This window comes from Mobula birostris, chromosome 7 (assembly GCF_030028105.1).
Source record: "Mobula birostris isolate sMobBir1 chromosome 7, sMobBir1.hap1, whole genome shotgun sequence".
NCBI classification, from domain to species: domain Eukaryota; kingdom Metazoa; phylum Chordata; class Chondrichthyes; order Myliobatiformes; family Myliobatidae; genus Mobula; species Mobula birostris.
This window is the reverse complement of record NC_092376.1, coordinates 26,596,687-26,609,135: the sequence shown is the minus strand read 5'-3', so window position 1 is coordinate 26,609,135 and position 12,449 is coordinate 26,596,687. Positions and strand designations below refer to the sequence as shown.

At 43.5% G+C, this 12,449-nt stretch overlaps 1 protein-coding gene across 4 annotated transcripts in view; it reads left to right on the top strand.

The window, feature by feature from the left end:
• The window catches only part of LOC140200061 (CRACD-like protein), a 202,602-nt gene that overhangs the window by 148,726 nt on the left and 41,427 nt on the right, over nt 1–12,449 (top strand). For all 4 annotated transcript variants that reach the window (XM_072262767.1, XM_072262769.1, XM_072262766.1 and 1 more), the window contains one exon: nt 1,205–2,822. In XM_072262767.1, the coding sequence (XP_072118868.1) occupies nt 1,205–2,822 (1,618 nt within the window). The remainder of the gene's footprint in view (nt 1–1,204; nt 2,823–12,449) is intronic.

Here is a 12,449-nt window from a genome sequence, read left to right as displayed (position 1 = left end):
TTTCAAACATACTGTAACAGATTCATCAAACCTGGCTTTCCACGCATGTTTTGTGAAGTGTATAGTCAGGTGAAGGTATGTGAAGTGTAGTATAGTGAAGTTATCTACATATTCCATTTGTTGTGAAGGTATTCCCATAATTCTGGTATGTAGGGGGCCCCCAGGAGTTAGGCTTAGTGACTCTGAAGGGATAGTGATGAATTTCCAGGTCTGGTGCAGCTTGGAAGGGAACCAGCAGATGATGTGTCACCATATCTCGATGCGTGGAGATCGAAGGTTTGGGAAGTGGTTTCAGAGTGATTGTGGTGCTCTTCGTTGATGGTGCACCAGTGGGGGAAGGAATGCATATCAAAGTCTAGGGCAAGTTTGTTGTCGTGTGCACAGGTATTCTCAGGTTCAATGAAAAATGTACTTGCAGCAGCATTACAGGCACAATATACGTACAATATTCACAAGCTAAGCGTCAGTTGTATAAAAATTATGCAAGAAAGAACAAAGAGGAAAAACAAGACCATTGTTTTGCTAAGTGTCATAGTTACTATACTGAGGTAGTGATTAGGATTGTGTAGATCAGTTCAATAACTAAATAGTAATGGAGTCATTGAGCATTACAGCAGAGATACAAGCCCTTCTAGTCTGTGCTGAACTATGATTCTGCCCAGTCCCATTGACTCAGACAATGATCTATAATTCCTCACACCCCTCCCAACCAGGCCCTTATCCAAATTCTCTTAAGTGTTGAAATCCACTACTTCCACTGGCAGTTCGTTCCACGCTCTCACTGAATGGTCGAGGAGAAGTAGCGGAGTGATGTGAGTCTTCGGGTTTCTGTACCTCCTGTTTGATTGTAGCTTTGAGAAGGTGGCACGTCCTGAATGATAGAGACCTTTGATGGTTATCGATATGATGCCTCATGTAGAAACCTTTGATGGCCGGGAGAGATGTGCTAGTGATGTGTTGGGCAGATTCCACTACTCCCTGCAACTCTTGCATCTTGCATGTTTAAGGTGGCTGCCTGGATGTCAATTAAGTGGGCAGCTGGTGCTTAATCACTTGCCTTTCCTATTGTGCTCATTCTCAAAATTGCCTCTGAAATAAAGTGACAGCTGTTACTTTTTCTGGTCCGATCACCAAGTTAAAGGTTACTGACTGAAATGAAAGCAAGCTGGCAGTTCACTGTGAATACTTGTCACTGTTTTTACAGAGGTTACTTGCTGAAGGACTGAGTGATTCGATATACAATGTTCCTGAGCTGAAGGAGGAAAATGAACAAGAAGTCGTCGAGGACAATGCCGAAGTTGCCAATCCTGAAATGGATTTGGAACGAGGAGCAGAATGTTCAACAACAATTCTCCCTCAGGGACAATCTCTAGCACAGACTGAGCCTTCCATAATCATGGCTGAAGCTGTGAATGCTACAGAACAAGGAGCTGATGAACTTCCCATGGTGGATGTCCCTGGTCAGCAAGCCAGTAGTGCATTATACAGTGCACTAGATGACAATGCACAACTAAAAGCATACTCTGTACCATCAGAAATTGCAGAATATACCATGCCAGTGGAGTTGGATATACTGGGAGAGAGTGTTACTGATATTTCTGTGTTACCAGGCACCAGTCAGGTAGGATCTACAGCTGTAATTTCTGATGATTCCATTTCACTTGAGGTCATCGATCCATTAAAGCAAGAGAAAAGTGCAAATCTTTGGGAAGCTGCTGCTGTGAACACTGACACAGCTCCCGTCAGTACATCTTTGGGTGATGAGACTGTGTGTCCCACACAGAATTTGATTCAGACCGACATATTTTTGATAGACAATGACAAACCATCTTCAGCTGTCCCTGAGGGGTCAGTGAGCAGAGAAGGAGAATCTTTGCAAGACGATCCATGTGCATATTGTAAACAAGCAAAAATGGAGCCAACATCAGAAGAGCCATTTGCTTGTTCAGACAAGCAGGTGGTGGAAGAACACTCAACTTTCAAAGACACAATTGATAAGGTGCCTGAAAACTTCAGCAGTATTTCATTGACTCGGGTGCCTGACACATACTCCCAGCCTGCTGATTCTCCTAAAACGTCAAAGGAACCATCTGTTTTGGAAACTGCTGGTGATGGCAGCTTGGAAAACAAGGATGTTGCAGTATTTAAGGAAGCCAACGTTAAAATAGAAGAAAAAACAATAAGTCAACAGGGTTCGTTTAAGAAAAATAGTCAGGGTTCCTATAAATTCTCAATTTCCTCAGCTTGGAATCGGTCCAGACAAAGTGGTGTGAAACAGAATGATGATCCACCTGCAGATCCAGATGTTTCATATAAAACCATCCGTCAGAAAGTGAGCTCGTTACCTGGTAACGAGAACAAGGAAAAGGATGAAGGAGTGTCCCTCCCTGAGCCTCCTGCATCTAAGATTGAAGCACATGGACAGGAGAAGACTGAGGAAGATGAAGAGGGAAGAGGTGCTTTTGGTGTTAAACTCCGCAGCACTTCTTATTGCTTAAAATACAAAGAAGTTTCTCACACTGAGCACAAGGAGACAGGCAAATGTCATAGTGCTGAGGTCCCTTTGGATTCGAGTGGATGTCCATCACAACCTACCACTGATAAGACAGAAGTTAAAAAGCCACCGGAAGGATCGATTGATGATGGGAAACTGAAAGCTAAATCTTCAGAAAACCTTGCTGCAAGGCCACCCTTACCGAGAAAACCTGTTCTGCAAAATTTAAACACTCCCACAACAGCCGTGGACATACCCAAGACTATCAAATCCGCACAGGAAAGATCAAAAGACACAGAGAAGAGAACAAGTGTCGGTAAAAACTCTGGTAAGAAAGTCTATTGGATCTAATATATACATAACATTAACAAAGGGCTCGTGTAGTTTTTATCTGGAATTTCGTACTTAATTTTCAGAGCCCAATTTTCCAAATTCTGTCCTTGATCTTGATTCAGTTTTCTCATTCTCTGCCTAAACTCCCATGTTCTTCTAGTACAACATTATCTTCAATGCTCTAATGATTTATAGATCACACGGTGTGGTCTATACCACCTGCATGAAGAAATATTTTGTATTCTTTTCTGTTATGAATAGTTTATATTCTTGTTGCTTTTTGTCACCTAGGGTACATCCAACAAGTCTGGGCCAAGGTTGTCCTGTTGATTTAGACTTCCATTACAACCACTAAAAAAAAGATGGAATTGAAAGTTAAATGAGTTGGTGGTCATGATGTTCAAGCCCATTTATACCCATGTTTTTTTCTCTTATTATTTAATTATTTCAAACATTGCTGTTTTCCTACAATACCTTCAAAATTTGATGAACCTGATCAGGTGACAGATCTTTTGGTGGACAAGCATTTCAGAGACAGTGACCATAACACCCTAGCCTATAGCACAGCCTTGGACAAGGATAGGATCAGATGATATGGGAAAGTATTTAATTGGGAGAGGACTAATTATAATGTTATTAAGCAGGAAGTTGGGAATAGATGTTCTCATTGAAATGTACAAAGGAAATATGGAGATTGTTTAGGGAGCATTTGCATGGAGCTCTGGATAGGTTTGTCCCATTGAAACAATGAAAGGATGGTAGGGTGAAGGAACCATGGTTGACAAGAGAGGTGGAACATTTAGTTGAGAGAAAGAATGAAGCATACTTAAGGTTTAGGAAGCAAGGATCAGATAGGATTCTTGAGAGTTGAGGTAACCAGGAAAGAGCTTAAGAAGGGACTTGGGAGAGCTAGAAGGAGACATGAGAAGGCTGTGGCGAGTAGGAATAAGGAAAATCTCAAGGTGTTCTACACATGTGAAGAACAGAAGGATGACTAGAGTGAGGATTGGACGGATTTGGGATAAAAGGGGAAATGTAGTTGGAGGAAGTACTTTCCTTAAGCGTTCACCAGTGAGAGGGACCTTGACAAATGAGATTGGTGTAGAACAGGCTAACATGTTGGAGTATATCGACATTAAGCAAGAAGATGTGGTGGAACGTTTGAAAATCATTAACATAAGTTCCCAGGGCTGGATGGGAAGAGATTGCTGTGCTATTGGTGATGATCTTTGCATCCTCACTGGCCACAGGAGTAGTTCCAGAAGATTGGGAATTGGCTTTATTTGTTCAAGAAAGGTAATAAGGATAATCCTAGGAATCGTAGACTCGTGAGTCTTACATCAGTGGGGGGGGGGGGCACAAAGTACAAAGTTAATGGCAGGATTCTTAGCGGCATGGAGGAACAGAGAGGGTGCAGTCCCCTGAGCTCTCAGAAGTTGCCTCGCAAGTTGATAGGGTGATTAAGAAGACACATGGTATGTTGGCATTAATTAGGGGATTAAGTTCAAGAGTCATGAAGCAAGTTGCAGCTCAATACAACTCTGGTTAGACTACATTTGGTGTATTGTGTTCAGTTCTGGTCACCTCGTTATAGGAAGGATGTGTAAGCTTTAGAGAGGATGCAGGGGAGATTTACCAGGAAGCTGCCTGGATTAGAAAGACATGTCTATTGAGGAGTGGTTGAGCAAGCGAGGGCTTTTTTTGCTTTTGAGCAGAGGTGGATGAGAGGCAACTTGATGGAGGGGCATAAGATGATAGTGTGGTCAGCCAGTGCCTTTTTCCAGGGCAGCAATGACTAATATGACAGGACATAGTTTTAAAGTGATTGGAGAAAAGTATGGCAGAGATTTTCTGAGGCAGTTTTTTTTCATGCAGAGTGGAACATGCATTGATTGCATGCCCAAAGGTGGTAGTAGAGCCAGATACAACAGGGACATTTAGAAGACTGAAATAGGCACATGGATGAAAAATAAATGGAGGACTGTGTTAGATTGATCTTGGAATAGTTTAGAACGTTGGCACAAGATCAAGGGCTGAAGAACCTGTACTGTTCCATGTTATACTTAGAATGTAACTTGTTTTATCAATTCCTGCCGTTTATTAATTGTTATGATCTTGGAATCTGTTTATGACCTCGCTGAGAGTGCTCAAGTCCTGAAAAGAGTTTTAGTAAAACTGTTGTGATGTATATAAATGACTTGGACAAAAACGTAGATGGGCTGATTAGTGAATTTTCAGGTGATACAAAACTTGGTGGAGCTGTAGATAGTGAAGTTGATTGGTAAAGGATAAAGCAGAATATAGATCAGTTGTAGATAGGGGTGGACGAATGGTAGGTGTTTTTTAAACCAAGTAAAGGTAAGGTGTTGCGACTTGGAAAGTCTATAAGGGGAAAGCAAAAGGTTTAAAAAAAGGTGAACAAGTGCACCGTTTCCCAGGTGACATTGGATTGTGCACAGTTAGGAACTTGATGAGGTCTAATAAAAAGAAGTTTAGTTTAAGCAGACTGACCAATGTGTGAGTGGACTAGTGTTAGAGTGGGGATTTGAGGTTTCAGCTCATTGAAGCTTCAGCAAGGTGAGGTGTAGGCCATAGGTAGACTTTTTTTCGCTATTTATTCTTTCTTACTGCAGATTTAGACCTGTGGGAATGCCAGACAGGATAGCGGAATGTGCCTCTTTCAGAATGTGGGAAGTCAGTGAGACCACCAGTGCCCCTGACAACTACACCTGCAAGAAGTGCATCCAGCAGCAGCTTCTAACGGGCTATTGTTAAGGAGCTGGATTGGAACTGGATGAACTCGGTACCATTTGGGCAGCTGAGGAGTTGATAGACAGGACATACAGGGAGGTAGTTGCACCCAAGGTGCAGGACACAGGTAACTGGATGACCATCAGGTGAGGGAAAGGGGATAGGTAGAGTACCCCTGTGGTCATTCACCTGGGCAACAGTTCAAGGTTCAAAGCAAACTTATTATCAAAGTACACAAAAGTCACCATATACAATCCTGAGATCCATTTTTTTGTTGAGATACCCAATAAATCCAGTAACCGTAATAGAATCACTGAAAGACTACACCAACAGCATGGACACCCAGTGTGCAAAAGATAACAAACTGTGCAAATACAAAAAGAAAGAAATAATAATAATCATAATAAATGTTAAATAAGTAATAACTATCAAGAACATGAGATGAGGAGCTCTCAAAAGTGAGTCCATAGTTTGTGGGAACAGTTCGGTGATGGGGCAAGTGAAGTTGAATGAAGTTCTCCCCTCTGGTTCAGGAGCCTGATGGTTGAGAGGTAATGACTGTTCCTGAGCCTGGTGGTGTGAGACCTGAGGCTCCGGTACCACCTTCCTGATGGCAGAAGCAGGAAGAGAGCTTGACCTGGGTGGTTAGGGTTCCCGATGATGGATGCTGCTCTCCTACAATAACGCTCCATGGAGCTGTGCTCAGTGGTTGGGAGGGCTTTCCCTGTGATGGACTGGGCCGCATCCACTACCTTTTGTAGGATTTTCCATTCCAGGGCATTAGCGTTTCCATACCAGGCCATGATATGACTAGTCAGTATACTCTCTGCTGCATTTCTGTAGAGTTTTGTCACTGTTTTAGATGACATGCTGGATCTTCGCAAACTCCTAAGTAAGTGGAGGCACTGCCATGCTTTCTTTGTAATTACACTTTTGTGCTGCGCCCAGGACAATTCTCTGAAATGATAACACCGAGGAATTTAAAGTTCCTGACCTTCTTCACTCTGATCCCCTGATGAGGACTGGCTCATGGACCTCTGGTTTCCTTCGCCTGAAGTCAATGATCAGCTCCTCGCACTTGCTGACATTGAGTGAGAGGTTGTTGTTGTGGCACCACTCGGCCAGATTTTCAATCTCCCTCCTATCTGCTGACTCATCACCACCTTTGATTCAGTCTACGACAGCGGTGCCATCAGCAAACTTAAATACGGCACTGGAGCTTTGCTTAGCCGCACAGTCATAAGTGTAAGGCAAGTAGAGCAGGGGGATAAACACACAGCCTTGTAGTGCAGGAATATGACTTTGGATCATAAGCCTCCTCTACTGTAAAGATGAAGCCACCCATCAGGTTGGAGGCTACCCAGACGGAATATAAGGTGTTGTTCCTCCAACCTGAGTGTGGCTTCATCTTTACAGTAGAGGAGGCCGTGGATGGACATGTCAGAATGGGAATGGGATGTGGAATTAAAATGTGTGGCCACTGGGAGATCCTGCTTTCTCTGGCGGACAGAGCGTAGATGTTCAGCAAAGCGGTCTCCCAGTCTGCGTCGGGTCTCGCCAATATATAAAAGGCCACATCGGGAGCACCGGACGCAGTATATCACCCCAGTCGACTCACAGGTGAAGTGTTGCCTCACCTGGAAGGACTGTTTGGGGCCCTGAATGGTGGTAAGGGAGGAAGTGTAAGGGCATGTGTAGCACTTGTTCCGCTTACACGGATAAGTGCCAGGAGGGAGATCAGTGGGGAGGGATGGGGGGGACGAATGGACAAGGGAGTTGTGTAGGGAGCGATCCCTGTGGAATGCAGAGAGAGGGGGGGAGGGAAAGATGTGCTTAGTGGTGGGGTCCCGTTGGAGGTGGCGGAAGTTACGGAGAATAATATGTTGGACCCGGAGGCTGGTGGGGTGGTAGGTGAGGACCAGGGGAACCCTATTCCTAGTGGGGTGGCGAGAGGATGGAGTGAGAGCAGATGTACGTGAAATGGGGGAGATGCGTTTAAGAGCAGAGTTGATAGTGGAGGAAGGGACGAGGGAGATGTCTTCCTTTTTTAAAGAAAGGGGCTTCCCTTCCTCCACTATCAACTCTGCTCTTAAACACATCTCCCCCATCTCACGTACATCTGCTCTCACTCCATCCTGTCGCCACCCCACTAGGAATAGGGTTTTAACTTTCCGCACATTGACTGAGACTTGCATATTGTAAAGTGGTTGGATGGGAAAGAGTTTGTCGAATGTGTTCAGGGAAGTCAATAGATAAAGTCCTAACTTGAGACAGTGCGATACTTGATCTGCTATTAGGGAATGAGACAGGGTAGGTGACAGACATTTGTGTAGGGGAACACTTTGCATTTAGTGATCATAATGCCCTTAGTTTCAAGGTAATGATCTCGGGTTGAAGTTCTAAATTGGAGAAAGGCCAACTTTGATGGCATCAGAAAGGATCTGGCAAGTGTGGATTTGGACAGGTTGTTTCCTGACAAAGGTGTCCTTGATAAGTGGGAAGCCTACAAAAGTGAAATTTTGAGAGTTCAGAATTTCTATGTTCCTGTCAGAATAAAAGGCAAGGATAGCAGGTTTAGGGAACCTTGGCTTGCAAGAGGCATGTAGGAACAAGCGAGGCACTTGAGGAGTATCAGAAATACAAGAGAACATTTAAGAAGGAAATCAGGAGGGCTAACAGAAGACATGAGGTTGCTGTAGCAGACAAGGTGAAGGAGAATTCTGATAGCTTCTACAGATGCATTAAGAGCAAAGGAATAGAAAGTGACAGAACTGGTCCTCTGGAAGATCAGAGTGGTAATCTATATGTGGAGCTGAATGAGATGGGGGAGATCTAAAATAGATTTTATGTATCTCAATTTACTCAGGGGACAAACACAGAAATGTGGCAAAGCAGCAGCAAGGACATGAACCATGTACAGATTACAGAGGAGGAGGTGTGCTGTCTTGAGGAAAATTAGTCTATAAATTGTGCCTGAAAATGTGTTTCCTTGGACACTGTGCAAGGCGAGTACAGAAATTGCAGGGGCCCTAGCAGAGATATTTGAAACATCCTTAGACACTGGTGAGGTGCTAGAGCATTGGAGGATAGCTAATGTTCTTCCATTGTTTAAGAAAGGCTGTAAGATTAAGCCAGGAAATCAAAGACCAGTGAGCCTGACATCAGTACTGGGAAAGTTATTGGAAGGTATTTTAAGGTACTGGATATATAAGTGTTTAGATAGTCAGGGACTGATTAGGGTTAGTCAACATGGCTTTATGCATTGTAGGTCATGTCTAACCAATCTTATAGAATTTTTCAAGGAAGTTACCAGGAAAGTTGAGAAGGCAAGACAGTTGGTGTGTCTACATGCACTTTAGCAAGACCTTTGACAAGGTCCCGCATGGGAGGTTTGTCAGAACATTCAGTTGTTTGACATTCAAGATAAGGCAAAAAATCAGATTAGGCATTGCTTCTCAGAATAAGCCAGCGAGTGATAGTAAATGGTTGTCTCTCTGACTGGAGGCCTGTGACTAGTGGAGTATCGCAGGGATCAGTGCAGGGTCTGTTGTTGTTTGTCATCCATAACAGTGATCTGGATGATAATGTAGTAAACTAGATCAGCAAATTTTCAGCTGACACCAAGACTGTGGATGTAGTGGGCAGTGAGGTAGACCATCAAAACTTGCAGCAGGATCTGGACCAGCTGGAAAAATGGGGTGAAAAACAGCAGGTGGAATTTAACGCAGACAAGTGTGAGGTGTTGCACTTTGGGAGGACCAACCAGGGTAGGTCTTACACAGTGAGCAATAGCACACTGAAGAGTGCAGTAGAACAGAGGGATCTGGGAATACAGATCCATAATTCCTGGAAAGTGGCATCACAGGGTCACAAAAAAGCTTTTGTCACCTTGGCCCTCATAATCAATGTAATGAGTACCAGAGTTGGGATGTTATGTGGAAATTGTATCAGACATTGGTGAGCTCTAATTTGGAGTATTGTGTGCTGTTTTGATCAACCACCTACAGGAAAGATGCAAATAAGACTGAAAGAGAGCAGAGAAAATTTGCAAGAATATTGCCGGGACTTGATGAGCTGAGTTATAGGGAAAGGATGAACATGTTAGGACAGTGTTCTGTCAAATGTAGAAGACTGAGGGGAGATTTAACAGAGGGTATGCAAAATTATGAGGGATATCGATATCCAAGCAGGCCTTTTCCACTGAGGTTGGGTGACACTACAACTAGAGGTCATGGGTTAATGATGAAAGGTGAAATATTTAAGCAGAGCATGAGGAGGGAACTACTTCATTCAGGCTGTGGTGAGAATGTGGAATGAGCTGGCAGCAAGTGGTGGATTTCAATCCAACGTTTAAGAGAAATTTGGATAGGCACATGGATGAGAGGGCAATGGGTCCAGGAGCAAGTTGAAGTGACTCGGCAGATGAATGGTTGAGTATGGATTAGATGGGTTGAAGGACCTTTTTCTGTGTTGCAGGACTCCTTAATGGCACTGATGCACAGAGGGATCTTGGTGTCCAAGCCCATAGTTCCCTAAAAGTGGCAATATGAGTAGACAACATGGTGGTAAAGAAGGCATATATGTTTTTGGGTTCAATTTAGAAATCGGATGGCAGAGGGGAAGAAGCTGTTCCTTAATCACTGAGTGTGTACCTTCAGACTTCTGTGCCTCCTTCCCGATGGTAACAATGAGAAGAGGGAATGTCCTGGGTGGGGGGATCGTTACTGAGACACCGCTCCTTGAAGTTGTCTTGGATACTACGGAGGCCAGAACCCATGATGGAGCTGACTAAGTTTACAAGTTTCTGCAACTTACTTCGATCTTGTGCAATTGCACCTCTCATAACAGACGGTCGTGCAGCCAATCAAAATGCTCTCCATGTTACACTTGTAGAAGTTTTTGAGTGTTTTGGGTGACAAACCCAATCTCCTCAAACACCCAATGAAATATAGCCTTCATTATAGCTGCACCAGTATGTCGTGACCAGGTTAGTTCCTCATTGATATTGAATAAGAACAATCCCTGCTGGGCTTTCCTCATGATGAGTGTAACATACTTGTCCAACTTCAATGTGCTGGTAACAATAGTCCCCAGGAGTTTGAATGACTTGTCCACAGACCCAGCCTGACCATTACTTTCTGGGGGTGGGGGTGGTGCACAGGTAGGGGTGTAGGTGGAAGTCAATTCTCATTCTGATTGATAGCATTAAGCTCCAAGTTTTTACAAGCACTTAATGCTGCAAGACAGTCTACCTCTCTTTGTTAAAAGATCACATCATCATCAGAGATAAGACCAACTGCAGACATGTCATCCGCAAACTTTAGGAATTAATTGTATTTGTCTGTGGAGGTACAGTTATTTGTATAAAGTGAGAACAGAAGGGAGGGGTGAAAGGACACAGCCCTGGGGAGAGCCTGTCGCTTTAGACATTGGATCAGTCAAGTAGGAGCCCAGCCTAAATACTGCTTCCTTCCTGTCAGGGTGTTTGGAATCTATTGACAGATACTGTAGGCACAGGTATCGTGGGGTTGAGAGGTCTTACCTTGGGTCCTTCTGTTCAATGTCTTATGTTCTAAACTTCATGTGATCGAAACTGTACATTGCAAGGAAACATACCCTTGAATAGGTATCTGGAGCAGCAAGATATGTAAGAAACTGTGAGCATATCTAGTATGATTTACAGCACTTTATGTGTACATTTGCACACGGTAATTCTGAGTCCGTAATCTGTGGGATGTCTTTTCAACTCTGGTTCTCAGCTGCAGAAAGATGCGGGCTAGGAGAGACCTAACAACTGTCAGTACACACAGTCTTGGATGCCTCGCTGGATTTCGTAGCGGTGCCGGAGGTGGACCATGGGGCGGGGCGGCCTTATATCAAAAGAAAAGGCCCATGGTTGAGAGGGATAATAAGTCAGCTATGATGTCTTATAAGTCTAACATTATTTCTATGCTAGGTTCCCTAACAGTGATGGAGGCTAGCTTTGTCCTTTCAAGGACTTCCTTTCTCTGGGGATATTTATTTCTGTTGGAGCCTGCATTTCAGGCCATGGACCCTGCTGTTTCTAAATCATGTATCTCTGGTTCGGTGTCACAGCAGCTTATTAAATGTGTATTGCATGATGATTGGCACCACTGCATATTGGGTTTTATAAAAAAAAAGGTCAACAATGGATTTCTAGCCTGTGGCTCTTTATGAGGGATGTTCCTCTTTAAGCAATAAGGCTATAAGGACTGGTTAATGCCATGATGCTGAAACAATACCATTATCCTTTTTGTTATGAGTAGAATAAACTTGCTAAGGACAATATTTGTGGAGCATAAGTATTAAAATACCGAATAAGTATTTTGCACCAATCTTCATTGTGGAAGACACTAGCAGTATGGTGGAAGTTCCAGATGTCAGGGGACATAAAGTGTGTGAAGTTACCATTACCAGGGAGAAGGTTCTAAGGAACCAGAAAGGTCTGAAAGTAGATAAGTCACCTGGACCAGATGGTGTACACCCCTGTGTTCAGAAAAAGGTTGCTGAAGAGATCATGGAGGCATTAGTAATGACCTTTCAAGAATCACTAGGTTCTGAAATGGTTCCGGAAGACTGGAAAATTGCAAATGTCACTCCAAGAAGGCAGAGAGGCAGAAAAAGGGAAACTATAGGCCAGTTAGTCAGTGGTTCAGAGGATGTTGGAGTCAATTATTAAGGATGAGGTCTCAGGGTACCTTGAGGTACATGATAAAATAGGCCATAGTCAGCATGGTTTCCTCAAGGTTTCTTGCCTGACAAATCTGTTGGAATTCTTTGAAGAAATTAGGAGCAGGATAGACAAAGGAGAAATAGTTGATGTTGTATACTTGGATTTTCAGGAGGTCTT